Raw genomic sequence first — 12,666 nt, forward strand, 5'->3', positions numbered from 1 at the left:
CAGGATGTGATTTCTGTTGTTTGCTTACGTATCCACAGCACCTAGACCAGGGTCTGACATACGGTTGGTGCTTGGTGCATTTGTTTAACAAGCTATCTTGTGCCTGTGAGCATAAGAAGAAATATGTAGAAAGCATCACTGCAGCATTGCTTATAACAAGGGACAAGTAAAACCAACTGTGCTGAGACTCAGTAGGAAATAGATAATATTTATAAATAGAAAATGAAATTTATACATGGTAATTGATATAGGGCACTATATTAAGATGATTCAAATAATGTTACAAGTGAGTCAACCATTACAATTTCCAAATGCATGAAGCAAAATTTAATAGCCCTAGAAGGAAAAACAGAAAAACCCACAGTTATACCTGGGGGTGTCTTAGCAATTGATAGAACTTCTAGACAGAAAGTCAGCAAAGATATAAAAGGATGAACTTCACCATGACCAAGAGTACCTAACTGACATTTGTACAACATTTCAACAAGTAACAGCAGAAAGGACTTTTTTTTCAATGGAAAGTTCACAAATAATATATCTGGTTCTTGGTTCATAAAACAAACCCCAACAAACTTTAAAAAATGAAATCATAACAGAACATGTGCTATGACCATAATGCAACCACACTGGACCATACTCACAGAAGGACTGTAGGAAAATCTCCAGATACTTGTTTATTAAACACCGACTTCTAATATTCTTTGGGTTAAAGAAGAGGCCTCAGAAGAGATAAAGATACATACAAGTGTGAATGAAAACACAAAATCTGTAGGATTCAGCTAAAGCTGTGATGATTTATAAATTTATAGCTCTGGATGCTTACATTAGAAAAGGGAAAAGGTCTCAAATTTTTATCTATTTTTCATCTCAAAAAACTAAAAAAATGATTAGAAAAATAAACCCAAAGAAAGAAAAAAGAAGGAAATTATAGAGTAGAATCAATGAAATTGAAAAGAAGAAAGCAGTAGGAAAAAAAAAAATCAGTGGAACAGCAAGCTTATTCTTCAGAAAAAAGACTGATGAAACTTTAGCAAGAGTGACAAATAGAAACAGAGAGAAGGTACAAATTATGAAAATCAGGAATAAAACAGAGGCTATCCCTAAAGATTCTTCAGCCATTAAAAGGATAATAAGGGAACACTGTGAAAAGCTTTATACTCATAAATTTGACAGTTTAGAAGAAATGGAGCAATTTCTCAAAATCTATATACTGCCAACACTTAAGCAAGAAAAAATTAAATAATCCTATCACTTTTATATAAACTGAATTCATAATTTAAAAGCTCTTAGAATGAAATTCCATGTCCAGATAGTTTCACTAGAGAGTTGTAACAAATATTTAAAGAACTAATACCTATTTTATACAGTCTTTTCCAGGAAATCTAGGAAATAGAAGAGAAATGAACACTACCCAATTCATTTTATGAACTTGTGTTACCCTGATACCAAAGGCAGATAAAGATAGTGCAGTGAAAACTAAGGACCAATATCTCCCAGGAATATAGGGATATACACAGGACACACTCTCTAGTGTGCATTACCGTTATTCACTTCCTGTTTCTTACTCCATGCCCCTTTGTAAAGAATACAAATTATACATTTCTTTTGTAATTCAGCCCAAGGGGAGAGGTTTGGCTCCATCTCATTTAGACAGCGAGCGCAGATTGTCCGTTCTGTACTGCCTCATCGCTGTGCCCTGCGAAGGAGGTTGAACCATGCTCACAACCAGTTTGTCCACATGAATGCACCATTCGCCTCCCTTTCATTCCACATTTTCCCTTTCCATCAGTCTAACTTTGTTAGGCACTGCAAAACCTTTAGAAGAAAGCAGGAGCAAGCACAAATTTAATTTACAAATTAAATGAAACCATTAAGTCACAAGAACAAGGTTCTGCACTGACACAGAGAGATGGTACTTTAGAGTCTGCAAAACCTGCTGTGTAGCTGGCAGGTGGGGAGGAGTGTAGAGGACAAGAAGCTCCTGGAAGCAATGATGTAAACATCAGACAGAGACCAGTGCCCAACACAAAGCTTTCCTTTCCCATCAACCCACCACCTCCCATATTTCTTTCTGTACTATCTCCCCGCTCCCTCAAGCTTCTGCATGAAATTGACAGACTGATGTGCCACATAGACTATGGGTCCTTTGGGTGTTTATGATTCATTCATTCTTGAGTGTGTCTGATGCTCCGGGTAATGGGCTAAATGCAAGGGCAGAAAGCTAAAAACAGCTTGGTCCCTGTGCCAGACAGCTGGCTGTCTGGTGGGAAGAAGAGACCAGGAGAGAGAGGATCCCTGTGCCACAAGGAAAGTGCCACCAGAGCCCTGAGCAGGGATTCTGAAATGGAGCAGGACCCTATGGTCCTTCGGCACCACGTCCTCAGCCTGCCTTTTGTCTGTGGAAACACTTTAGCCAAAGAGTAAGTTTAACCAGATAAGTGAGAGAATGAAGAAACCAAGGAAAGCAGTCAAATGGGGCAAAATGATAATAGTTTAGTCACTATACAAAATCAAGGACTTTAGTTCCTCATCAAGGGCTGTAGATAATATTCTGAACTGAGCTGTCTTGTAGATACTTAAACCCTCACCAAGTAGAAGAAGTTAACACATGATGACCAGACTGTAGCCCTCACATAAGCTGCCACAGTTCCAAGAACTGGCCTCAAGGAAATAGGGACAAACCAACCCTGGAACACTGAAAACCAATTACTGCTTAAAACAATCAAGATGACTGACCAGACCACTGTGTGACCGATTTCAAGATGTCAAGAATTGACTGTGCTGTTTCTACATGTAGCCCCCCAACCTCCCACTGCACTGCCTTTAAAAGCTCTTACCCATTGATTGTTGGACATAAGTTCGTCTTTGGACGTGAATTCGCCTTTGGACATGAGCTTGCCCTTCCCCCAGTTACTGGCGTCCAAAATAAAGCAAACTTCTTTTCCACCTATCTTGCTTCTTGATTGACTTTCAAGCGGCAAGCAGCCAGACCTTACTTCCCGTAATAATTCTAGAATCTGGAGGTGGAGAAATCATCTTGGTTCAACTCTCAGCTCTGCCGTTTCCTGGCTGGGTCAGTTGAAAAATAGTCCTTCATCTTTCTGAGTCTCAGTGTGTCCAAATCTGCCAAAGGCAGCTCATGGTAACACTTACCTCCGAGGGCCGTTGAGACGATGCAATGAGTTAATAGATATAGGGTACGTGGAATAGTGCCTGGCACACGGTGGGCAGCACACCAGTGTTAACTATTATAGGGTACACAGGGACAGAAAAAGGGTCACCCAGTTCAGTCTTCCAGGTTAAGAGTCATGGCTGACTCTTTGCAACCCCATGGACTATACAGTCCATGGAATTCTTCAGGCCAGAATACTGGAATGGGTAGCCTTTCCCTTCTCCAGGGAATCTTCCCAACCTAGGGATCGAACCTAGGTGTCCTGCATTGCAGGTGGGTTCTTTACCAGCTGAGCCACAAGGGAAGCCCCCTAAAAGGAGCACATTCATCTAAACCAGGGTTTCTTAGCCTTGGTGCTGTGGACATTCGGGGCCAGGTCACACTTTGTGATGGGGGCGTCCAGTTCATTGTGGGATGTTTAACGGCAACTTTGGCCTCTACTTACTAGAGGCCAGTAGCACCCATTCCCCCAGTTGTAACTACCAAAAATGTCTCTAGATGTTGTCAAATGTCCCCATGAGAGCAAAGGTGCCCCTGGTTGGAAACTACTGCTCTAAACTGAAAAGAAGATGATGGATGAAAAAGAGTAGAAAGGCAGGATTAGGGAACATTGTGAGTGATCAGGTAGGGATGACATGACAACAAAGAGTCTCCTTGGGACTGTAGGTTCATGGCCAAGGGCAAGAAATGGAAATGCAGCAATGGATCACCTGGGGCACTTGTCCTGGCATGGAACATTGAACTCCAGACCCCTTATGGCTATCCCAAACTCAGGTAAGACATCTGGGGCAACTTCTCCCGTTGAACCCCAGCTTCTGGCACAGGGCTGGCTGGATGGTAGAAGCCTACAGAGTCTTTGTTGGTGCGTGCATGAGCTCACGTTTGTAAAGTAGTCCCTGACGCCATCTGCCATCATTTCTTTATTAAGAAAGTTCATCCATGATCATGCTGCCCGGACCACCTTGCTATTGCCCCATGATGCATTGTGTTTAGGGACTTGGGCTTTGACACATTCAGCCTATGCTGAGGGACATCATACAAAAAAATCTCCCGTTAAACTTGCGACTCTGTTCAGAGCTATTTTATTATTTTTTAACATTTACTTTTTATTTGGCTGCACCAGGTCGTAATTGTGACATGCAAGATCTCTTAGTGGCAGCATGTGAACTCTTAGTTGTGACATGTGGGATCAAGTTCCCTGCCCAGAGACTGAACCCAGACTTCTTGCTTTGGGACCACGGAGTCTTAGCCACTGAACAACCAAGGAAGTCCACAGAACAATTGTATGTAGCTCATTGATCACACGTTACAGAATGCCATAAGAAGCCAGTGGGAAAGATGTCTCTCTGGCTTCTGTACCAGTAATAAACATATGAATCATAAAAGTAAACAAGTTTACTTTTGTTTTTTCACCTTGACCCTTGAATCATGGAGCTGGTCATGTTTTTCACTTTGTTCTAGTTGCTGGGGAAGATTAGAGTCCCATTGATGACCCACTTCTGGCATGCAGGCAGGTTCTTTGAGCATGAATTGGGGTATTTTTGCCTGCATCCATTTTCTTGACTTTCTTTTTTATTCTTTGACTTGACCGATAGTTTACTTATTTTCAATTGTATTATGTTACATGTATTTAGCAAGTCACTTTTAATCTATTTTGTAATAAGGTAGCAAATGCTTTTAAAAAAAAAAAAAAAAAAAACCCAGCACACATGCTGTGTGTTCGTGCTCAGTCATGTCTGACTCTTTGTGATCCCATGGACTGTACCTGCCTGGCTCCTCTGTCTGTGGGATTAACCCAGCAGGAATACTAGAGCAGGTTACCATTTCCTTCTCCAGGGGACCTCCCCGACCAAGGGCTCAAACTTGCGTGTTCTGCCACTCCTCACTGGCAAGTGGATTCTTTACCACTGAGCCACCATGGTGGCCTGTGTCAATGTCCAGGCCTGGACTGATGCCTTTCTGGCCCCTGATGTTCTTTGATCTTGAATGTTGATTTCTCCATGGTCACTGTTACTGTAATCCGGTGTAGGTTTCTCGTTCCTGGTCTCCATCATTTCCATGACAGTGTGCAACAGTATCATGAGAACGTAATTGTAATTCCAATCCAAGAAGAAGCAAAAGAGACAACAGCACGGGGCTGTAGAACAGCAGGAAACCACAGGGAGATCAATGCAAGGCCATTCTCTGTTCTCAGATAATAGCACTGAGACTCCTGGGGAATGCAGAGTCCATGGCCCAGGTGACAAAGGATCCGCAGCGAGAAAAAGCCGTAACCAGAGTTATTGCCTAAATTATTGTTCTCTTTGCATTTTGAATTTCCTCTTTAGGATTCATTCCACTCTGCTTGTTTCTCTCCTGAAAATTCATGTTGCTCTTCCAAAGAGTTCTGATGGAATATGGAATGAGATGCCCTTTGACTGTTTAGCTGTGAATTGAGAGTGCAGAACTCACTCTTATTAACACAGCGTTTCAATAGTCCATCAACTATTGGAATATAAACTGAGGATCTGTAGGATGCATATTATAGCTGATTCCTATCATTCCTTTTTGACCATCTAAACCTTTCTCTCCACTAGCAAATAAGTAGAAGTATGCATCAAATGACTCTTTCAGTTCCAAGTGAATGAAGCACAATGTTAAGTAGCTTTAATCAAAAAGTACAGCCATTGACCATGTAAACATGAAGTTCAGGGACAGACCACTCTTCTGCCTGGGCTGGAGCCCACACCTCCAGCAGGGCCTCTGTCTGTACTTAGATCTCAGCCTGGCTCAACTCCCTGCAGCTTCAGGTGGGTCTCATCTTCGTTTGGGCATCAGGATCTAGACAGTCTCACAGTTACAGCTTTTGGCCAAGCATGCATAGAGGAACAGGTTTTTCTTTCAGTGTCCACACGCTGATTGCAAAAGCATCCGCAAGGGGGCCTGATGAACCAACACCAGTGGCCAGTTGTTGTTCAGTCCCTCAGTCGTGTCTGACTCTGTGCAACCCCATGGGCTGCAGCAGTCCAGGCATCCCTGTCCTTCACAATCTCCTGGAGCTTGCTCAAACTCATGTCCATTGACTTGGTGATGCCATCCAACCATCTCATCCACTGTAGTCCCCTTCTCCTCCTGCCATCAATCTTTCCCAGCATCAAGGTCTTTTCTAATGATTTGGTTCTACACATCAGGTGGCCAAAGTATTGGAGTTTCAGCTTCAGGATCAGTCCTTCCAATTAATATTCAGAGTTAATTTCCTTTAGGACTGGCTGGTTTGATCTCCTTGCAGTCCAAGGGACTCTCGAGAGTCTTCTCCAACACCGCAGTTCAAAAGCATCAATTCTTCGGCTCTCAGCCTTCTTTACAGTTCAGCTTTCACATCCATACACGACTACTGAAAAAACCATAGCTTTGACTAGACGGACCTTTGTCAGCGAAGTAATGTCTCTTCTTTTTAATATGCTGTCTAGGTTTGTCATAGTTTTTCTTCCCAGGAGCAAGCGTCTTTTAATTTCATGCCTGCAGTCACTATCTGCAGTGATTTTGGAGCCCAAGAAAATAAAGTCTCTCATTGTTTTCATTGTTTCCCCATCTGTTTGCCATGAAGTGATGGGACCGGATGCCACGATCTTAGTTTTCTGAATGTTGAGTTTTAAGCCAACTTTTTCACTTTCGTCTTTCATTTTCATCAAGAGACTCTAGTTCTGCTTTGCTTTCTGCCATAAGGGTGGTGTCATCTACATATTTGAGGTTATTGATATTTCTCCCAGCAACATTGAGTCCAGCTTGTGCTTCCTCCAGCCCAGCGTTTCTCATGATGTACTCTGCATACAAATTAAGAAAGTAGGGTGACAATATACAGCATTGACATACTCCTTTCCCAATTTGGAACCAGTCTGTTGTTCCATGTCCAGTTCTAACTGTTGCTTCTTGACCTGCATACAGATTTCTCAGGAGGCAGGTAAGGTGGTCTTTTATTCCCATCTCTTGAAGAATTTTCCATAGTTTGTTGTGATCCATACAGTCAAAGGCTTCAGCATAGTCAATGAAGTAGATTTTTTTTGGAATTCTCTTGCTTTTTCAATGACCCAATGGATGTTGGCAATTTAATCTCTGGTTCCTCTGCCTTTTCTAAATCCAGTTTGAACATCTGGAAGTTCTTGGTTCATATACTATTGAAGCCTAGCTTGGAGAATTTTGAGCATTACTTTACTATCATATGAAATGAGTGCAATAGAGGTGCATAAATTTCCTAGTCAGTTTTCCTCTCTTTGTTGAGAGAAAGGAGCAGGAATCATCAGACATCCAACAGGTACACCTTCAGTGAGGAGGGAAAATCCCACATGAATTAGAAATAGGGAAATGCAGGATGTTTTGAGACCACACATTCTGCAACCAAATGGTGTCTCTTATGCACTCTTCTTGAACATAGACAAAAAAAAATCACTTCATCATACAAAGTCAGTATTACCATGATACCAAAATGGGTCAGGACAAAGGTAGGAAAATTTAAGCCAGTGTCACTTGTAACATTTGATTAAAAAATCCTAAATGTATAGAACAGTCTTTTGGACTCTGTGGGAGAGGGAGAGGGTGGGATGATTTGGGAGAATGGCATTGAAATATGTATAATATCATATATGAAATGAGTCACCAGTCCAGGTTCGATGCATGATACTGGATGCTTGGGGCTGGTGCACTGGGACGACCCAGAGGGATGGTAGCGGGAGGGAGGAGAGAGGAGGGTTCAGGATGGGGAACACATGTATACCTGTGGCAGATTCATTTTGATATATGGCAAAACAATACAATATTGTAAAGTTAAATAAAATAAAATTAAAAAAAAATAAATAAAAATTAAAAAAAATAAACCAAATCTATCAATATACAAAGAGAATAAAAAAAAATCCTAAATGAAAAGCATGAATCCAATTTTAAAAAATATATATAGTATATGTTATATCTAGTATACTTCTCTATGATGTGTATATCTATTACACTGGAGAAGACTCTTGAGAGTCCCTTGGACTGCAAGGAGATCCAACCAGTCCATTCTGAAGGAGATCAGCCCTGGGATTTCTTTGGAAGGAATGATGCTAAAGCTGAAACTCCAGTACTTTGGCCACCTCATGAGAAGAGTTGACTCATTGGAAAAGAGTCTGATGCTGGGAGGGATTGGGGGCAGGAGGAGAAGGGAACAACAGAGGATGAGATGGCTGGATGGCATCACTGACTCGATGGACGTGAGTCTGAGTGAACTCCGGGAGCTGGTGATGAACAGGGAGGCCTGGCGTGCTGCGATTCATGGGGTCGGAAAGAGTCGGACACAACTGAGCGACTGACCTGATCTGATGTAATAGATACGTATATATGTGTCTTATTTACTTAGATATACATATATGAGTGTGTTTATCAAGTAAGGTTTAGTTTAGGAATGCAAAGACATTTTAATGTTAAAAAAAAACAAAGCGTCTGAACCACTCAATAACATTTCTTAGCAGTCTAGATAGCAACTTTCTTAACTGGATAAATGTTATCCAGTGGCAGTCGTCCAGTGGTTTGGACTCCACACTCCCAATGCAGGAGGCACGGGTTCAGTCCCTAGTCAGGGAACTAAGAGCCACATGTGTGGCAAAAAAAAAGTTATTCACCAAATATCTACAGCAAACAATTTATTTAATAGAGTTTACTATATTCCAGACCAAAATGAAAATGCGCGATGTCACCTCTTATAATCAGTGTTTTACTGGAGGTCCTGGATAGTAAAATAAAATAAGGAAGAAGAAGTAGGGGGCATAAGGATTGCAAGGATATATGAACATGGCAGTTGTTGTGAAAGAATCATCATTTCATGTAATAAGTGGAAAAAGTGGGGCTTCCCTGGTGGCTCAAGAAGTAAAGAATCTGCCTGCAATGTGGGAGACCTGAGTTCGATCCCTGGGTCAGTAAGATTCCCTGGAGAAGGGAATGGCAACCTATTCCAGTATACTTGCCTGGAGAATCCCCATGGACAGAGGAGCCTGGTGGGCTCCCGTCCATGGGGTTGCAAAGAGTTGGACATGTCTATGCGACTAACACTTTCACAAGTGGAAAAAGTATTAGAAAGGTATTATAACTAAGAGGTCAGCCAAGCTGCTAAATTCAAGATAAACATAAGCAATTCCAGAGTACATCTTCCCCTAGCAATGACTTGTGAGTACCTCTTACTTTAAAAGACTGTCTTTGCAAATAAAATCTATTTTAAAATATCATAACAATAGGGAGGTTTCATATGTATACCTATGGCTGATTCACGCTGATGTATGGCAGAAAGCAACACAATATTGTGAAACAATTATCCTCCAATTAAGAACAAATTTAAAAAACAATAATGAAGTGTGATAATAAGAACGATGATAATAAAAATATCATAATAAAAATGCATACATCCCAGGCTTTTAAGTAGAAAATTATAAAGCTTTATTGACAAGCATAAAAAGAAGACCAGACATTTAGATCATAAACCAGCCATTTCTTCACTCCCTCTGGCTCCCGATCTCTGTCATATGGGACTAGATGGCATTTAGGTTTCCTCCCAGTTCTGGAGCTCTCCGTCCCATAAGCTCAGGGTCTGTCACCTCTTCTACGACTGAATCAGGTTCCCTGCCCCGGTCTGCACGCCCAGGGCAGGGAAACACAGCAGTGTGCGACTACAGCAGCATCCCAACAGTGGGCAGTTGTAAGTGAGGCGAGACTGAGGGGTCTGGGTCCTTGTCTTCACCCTAACGCTGGCTCACTGAGGCCCTTTTTCCCTCTTCTGTCCAACAAGAGGGATAGCCCGACTGGCCCAGGATATAATATTCAAGGATCTGAGACACAGATCTAAGCATCCAGGACAACATCCTGCCATTCTGCAATGCCCTCATTACAGTCCATGGCTCCAGGTGGATTGTGACAACATTTTATGATGTGATTCTAGTGTACAATTGTTTGACACTATTCTTAGAGTTTATCTGTTGTCTCTTTGATCCATAAAAGGCCTAAGTGCATTTCTTACTGCTTTGGGGAAAAAATACACCCCAAAACATAGTGCTCAAAATACAATCACTTAATTATCTCATGTTCTGTGAGTTGACTGGGCTCATCGGGGTGGTTCTGCCCCACGTGATGTCAGCTGGGGCTATAACGAAATATCCAAATTCCCAAAGGGTCACTCCCAACGCTGCTGATTGGCGATGGCTGGCACTGGGTGCTCAGCTGAGGCTGTCGAGTGGAGCACCTTGGTTTTCCTTCTTGTGGTCTCTCCATAGAGCTTGGGCACCAGCTGGGTTCCAAGCAGCCATCCAAGTAGAAATTGCCAGTTCCCTTAAAGCTTGGGTGTTTCTTGCAAGAGCATCACTGCCTTCTAGGGCTGCAGAAACAAGCTCCTTGTGGGGAGTGGCACATGTGGGGAGGACAGGGGAATGGAGTGGAGAGCAGACTGCAGCTTTGGAGACCTTACTGAAGTCCATTGTTGTTGTTCAGTCACTGAGTCATGTCCGGCTGTTTGCAACCCATGGACGCAGCATGCCAGGCTTCTCTGTCCTTCACCATCTCCCAAAGTTTACCCAAACTCATGTCCATTGAGTCAGTGATGCCATCCAACTATCTCATCCTCTGTCATCCCCTTCTCCTCCTGCCTTCAATCTTTCCCAGCATCAGGGTCTTTTCCAGTGAGCCAGCTCTTAGCATCAGGTGGCCAAAGTATTGGAGATTCAGCTTCAGCATCAGTCCTTCCAATGAATATTCAGGTTTGATTTCCTTTACAATTGACTGGTTTGATCTCTTTGCAGTCCAAGAGACTCTCAAGAGTCTTCTCCAAAATCACAATTCGAAAGCATCAATTCTTTGGTGCTCAGCCTATGTCTAATTAAAGCACGCACTAAAAATGAAGTAATGTATTGGAGACCAGCATTGGTTCAGGTGCCATTTGTCAGCTCAGACCCAGAGGACTGGTACTTCACCACAGGGCACTGTGACTTAGCATCAGTGCCTCTCTCTGAGCCTCAGCTTGCGCTTCTGGAAAATGGGGCCGTTGGCCTTGAGGGCATGGGAGACATCTCCATCCCTAACTTTCTCTGCTCCTCGGTGCTCCTAGGTACTCCTTCCAGGATGAGGAGGACATGTTCATGGTGGTGGACCTGCTGCTTGGAGGGGATCTGCGTTATCACCTGCAGCAGAATGTACATTTCACAGAAGGGGACGTGAAGCTCTACATCTGTGAGCTGGCCCTGGCCCTGGAGTATCTGCAGCGGTACCACATCATCCACAGGTAACATCATCCCCAGAGGGATGCCAGTGGGTAGGGTGTGATGGGAGCAGTCTGCAGCCGTGGAGAATATTTTCTCACTGACATTCTTTAGATGTGGCAGTACATGGAGATCATAAAAAGCAGAGCAACATTATTATTGCTCATACCTTCTCTGCAGACAGCCTACTCCATCATCACCTGCATTGAGGTGAAACACCGCCACTGCCCATGTGCCCTCCTCTCTTGATACCCACTGCTTAGAGACGTGGCTGCCCTTTGCTTTTTCCATTCTGGTATGTCTTTGGGAGCCTGGAGTGTTCAGATTCAGGTTAGAAGGAGTGGCATGAGTTGGGAACATGACGGATTCTACTCTCTTACTTTCCATACCTTGAAATCAATGCTGTGCATCGTGGAGGACTTCTTCCTCTTGCAAAGCTTTGGTGCTGGCTTTGGGCTCTGGATATAAGCCCTGAGTTTCTTCTGCTTCCTCAGGACCTTGACTTTTCCCTGCCTGTGCACAGCACAGATGAGTAAGGTGAGTTTGACTGCAGAGGCAGGAGGCTAGCAAGAGCCTTCAGATAGCAATGGGATCCTTGTTGTTTACTCGCTAAGTCGTGTCTGAGTCTTTTGTGATCCTTCGGACTGTAGCTCACCAGGCTGTTCTGTCCATGGGATTTTCCAGGCAAGAACACTGGTCGTGGTGGAAGATCTCCTTCTCCAGGGGATCTTCTCAATCCAGGGACCAAACCTGCCTCTCCTGCATCTCCTGTGTTGGCAGGTGGATTTTTACCATTGAGCCACCAGGGAAGTCCAGCAGTGGGATCCTTAATGAAATCTTCTTTCTGACCACAGAGGAGGGGGCATGAGTGGCTGCAGATCTGTGCACCCATGGTCTTGCACTGTGCCCAAAGGGTCTTCTTCTAACTTGTACAATTTGGGAAGACTTGGGAAAGAGAAGGACTTGAATTTCAGCATAAAGATGGTAGATTAAGCACACACACACTTACATTTTCTCGCTTCTAAAATCTCCATAAAATGGAAATGAAGTATGTTTGAAAAATGGTAAATTCACAAAGATGGAGAAAATTAAAGAGGAGACTATCGCAAAACACAGGGGAAATTGGAAAGAAAGTGTTTCATGGTAAGTGGCTGACGACTTACACCAGAAGCTGAATTTTGAGTTGTGTCTGGAAATAACCATGAATTGATAGATGTTAAAGAATCTCTTCAAACGCTCAGAAATGAA

The 12,666-nt window shown here is 43.0% G+C and overlaps 1 protein-coding gene across 3 annotated transcripts in view; it reads left to right on the forward strand.

The window, feature by feature from the left end:
- STK32B (serine/threonine kinase 32B) overlaps positions 1–12,666 on the forward strand; it is a 400,933-nt gene that overhangs the window by 236,050 nt on the left and 152,217 nt on the right. For all 3 annotated transcript variants that reach the window (XM_025289714.2, XM_025289713.3, XM_025289716.3), the window contains exon 4: positions 11,268–11,441. In XM_025289714.2, coding sequence (XP_025145499.1) covers positions 11,268–11,441 — 174 coding nt within the window. The remainder of the gene's footprint in view (positions 1–11,267; positions 11,442–12,666) is intronic.

The sequence above is a fragment of the Bubalus bubalis genome, chromosome 7 (assembly GCF_019923935.1).
Source record: "Bubalus bubalis isolate 160015118507 breed Murrah chromosome 7, NDDB_SH_1, whole genome shotgun sequence".
NCBI lineage: Eukaryota > Metazoa > Chordata > Mammalia > Artiodactyla > Bovidae > Bubalus > Bubalus bubalis.